Source organism: Mastomys coucha, unplaced genomic scaffold (genome assembly GCF_008632895.1).
Source record: "Mastomys coucha isolate ucsf_1 unplaced genomic scaffold, UCSF_Mcou_1 pScaffold14, whole genome shotgun sequence".
Classification (NCBI taxonomy): Eukaryota; Metazoa; Chordata; class Mammalia; order Rodentia; family Muridae; genus Mastomys; species Mastomys coucha.
The window spans coordinates 111,171,827-111,174,095 of record NW_022196896.1 but is presented as its reverse complement, the minus strand read 5'-3'; the positions used below and the strand labels follow the sequence as shown (position 1 = coordinate 111,174,095).

At 49.7% G+C, this 2,269-nt stretch overlaps 1 protein-coding gene across 1 annotated transcript in view; it reads right to left on the bottom strand.

Moving 5' to 3' along the window:
- The window catches only part of LOC116089484 (nuclear autoantigen Sp-100-like), a 112,672-nt gene that overhangs the window by 41,396 nt on the left and 69,007 nt on the right, over positions 1-2,269 (bottom strand). Inside the window, exon 8 of the mRNA XM_031368999.1 lies at positions 8-34. Within this exon, the coding sequence (XP_031224859.1) occupies positions 8-34 (27 nt within the window). The remainder of the gene's footprint in view (positions 1-7; positions 35-2,269) is intronic.

Below are 2,269 nucleotides of genomic sequence, written 5' to 3'. Positions count from 1 at the left end.
CTGTTACTCAGTTGGACTTGGAGTTCACAGGAATCTGAAGACAGAAAGACCATTGGTGAGATCCCACAGAGCCATCCATGTTCTTTCCCAGCTTCCATCATTATCCCTCACCCTGCTTTTCATCTCTTGACTCTACTTCTAGCCTCATCTGCACCCATGGCTGTCTCAGCCCTGGAAGGCATCTGTGCTTTGTGACTCTGTGGCCAACTTCTCTGACTCTTGTTTTTAGCCTCTTTTCTCCAGCAAGGCTATCCCAACTCTTTCCTGCCTTTTGAGAGTTTCTTTGCCAACTCCCTGCTCCGGGTCTCAACAGTACATCAAGTTCCATCTTTGCCTCTTCATGCCTAAATATTTACTTCCTGCATCAGACATCAGCTCAATCCTCTGCTCCCTCTCAGAGCTTCTGAGCCCTTCACCTTGGGTCCGGTCCATCTTACCCCCTGGCACAGAACCTGGGCCTCTGGGCACGATTACTGGTTTCCTTTGCAGTTCATCAGTATTGTTGTCGGTGTTGGTGGCAGCATCTCTTCTCACTGTGCTTATATGTACGGTTTCACAGGGGTCTTTCGAGAGTCCATCTTCAGGATGATGCGAAACTAGAAAAGATTTTGTTTTATAAACACTTATTTCTCCATCGCATCAGGATCCAATAGGAAATGAGAGACCACTCTGGAGATAGAGAGGGTTGAAAACTCTGGGGGAGGGGCTAAAGGAGCCTAGAAGGTAATGGCAGGGTGATTAGGCCCTCAGAATCTGGAGCAGGCACACACCTTTAATCCCAGCACTTGGGAGGCAGAGGCAGGCAGATTTCTGAGTTCGAGGCCAGCCTGGTCTACAGAGTGAGTTCCAGGACAGCCAGGGCTATACAGAGAAACCCTGTCTCAGAAACAAAACAAAACAAAACAAAAAACAAAATCAAAACAACAACAACAACAACAACAACAAAATCTGGAGCAGGGTTGGGCTGAAGGAGGGACTTGGGGTAGGGTAGGGCTGGGGGGGTGGGACGGACGGCAGGTGTTAAACTGAGGCCCAAAACACAGATAGAGAAATCCTGGGGTTTGCTTTCTCCTAAGCAGTTGCAAATGTCACTCTTGTTAGGAATAATGTAAGAAGCTGGTTAGAAAGGAGGTTTGTCTAAGAAGAAAGCAGGGGCCTGAGACCAGAGGTAAGGTCTGAGCCATGCATGGGCTGAGTGGTGACCACTCAGAGTAAACAAATTCAGGATTGACACCCTCTCTCTCCCTTTAGGGAACCTCCCTGGCCCATAGTGGATTCTGTCTTCCCAGCCCATTCTAGTCCCCTAAATACAACAGTATGTGAATGAATAATATATTATGCAGTACAGTTTCATGTTTTTTTTTCTGTTTAGTATTTTCTAAAGAAAGTTAAGTTATAGAGAAAAATACTTGAAAAGTTAGCAATAGAAGCCTTAATATGGAATGTGGGCTGGCTGTGAACTTCATGTCCTATTCTACAGTGGTTAGAGCTGCCTTTCAGGGTCATGGGTATGATTACAGTTCTTAACCCATGTGTGTGCATCACGGCCCGTGCTTCTGCTGGCTCAGACTATTGGATATACAGATCGATGGCTAATTGTTCACTCTTCAGCCCTTCTGGGTGGGTTGTTATTTATGCATACCCATCGAACCCTGCCATTGGCATCATTAGTATGCCATTTCCAGATAGAGTTGCTCCAGACCACAGACTCAGGAAGAATTCACCTGTTTTCTCTTCACCCCTTCTCCCTACTGCACCCCTCCTCCCCACTGCACACCTCCTCCCCACTGCACCCGTCCTCCCCACTATAGTCCTCACCCCCACTGCACCCCTCCTCCCCAGTGCACACCCCTCCTCCCCACTGCATCCCTCCTCCCCACTGTACCCCTCCTCCCCATTGCACCCCTCCTCCGTACTGCATCCCTCCTCCCCACTGAACCCCTCTTCCTCACTGCATCCCTCCTCCCCACTGAACCCCTCCTCCTCAGTGTATCCCTCCTCTCCACTGCATCCCTCCTTCCCACTGCATCCCTCCTCACCACTGCATCCCTCCTCCCCACTACATCCCTCTTCTCCACTGAACCTCTCTTCCCCACTGCATCCCTTCCCTCTGTTCGTCACTGACCACAATCCCACCCACTCATTGCTTCTTATTCCCAGACTGTGCACCTGCAGAACAACAGTTAAGAATTCCGGCTCTTAGCCGGGCGGTGGTGGCGCACGACTTTAATCCCAGCACTTGGGAGGCAGAGGCAGGTGGATTTCTGAG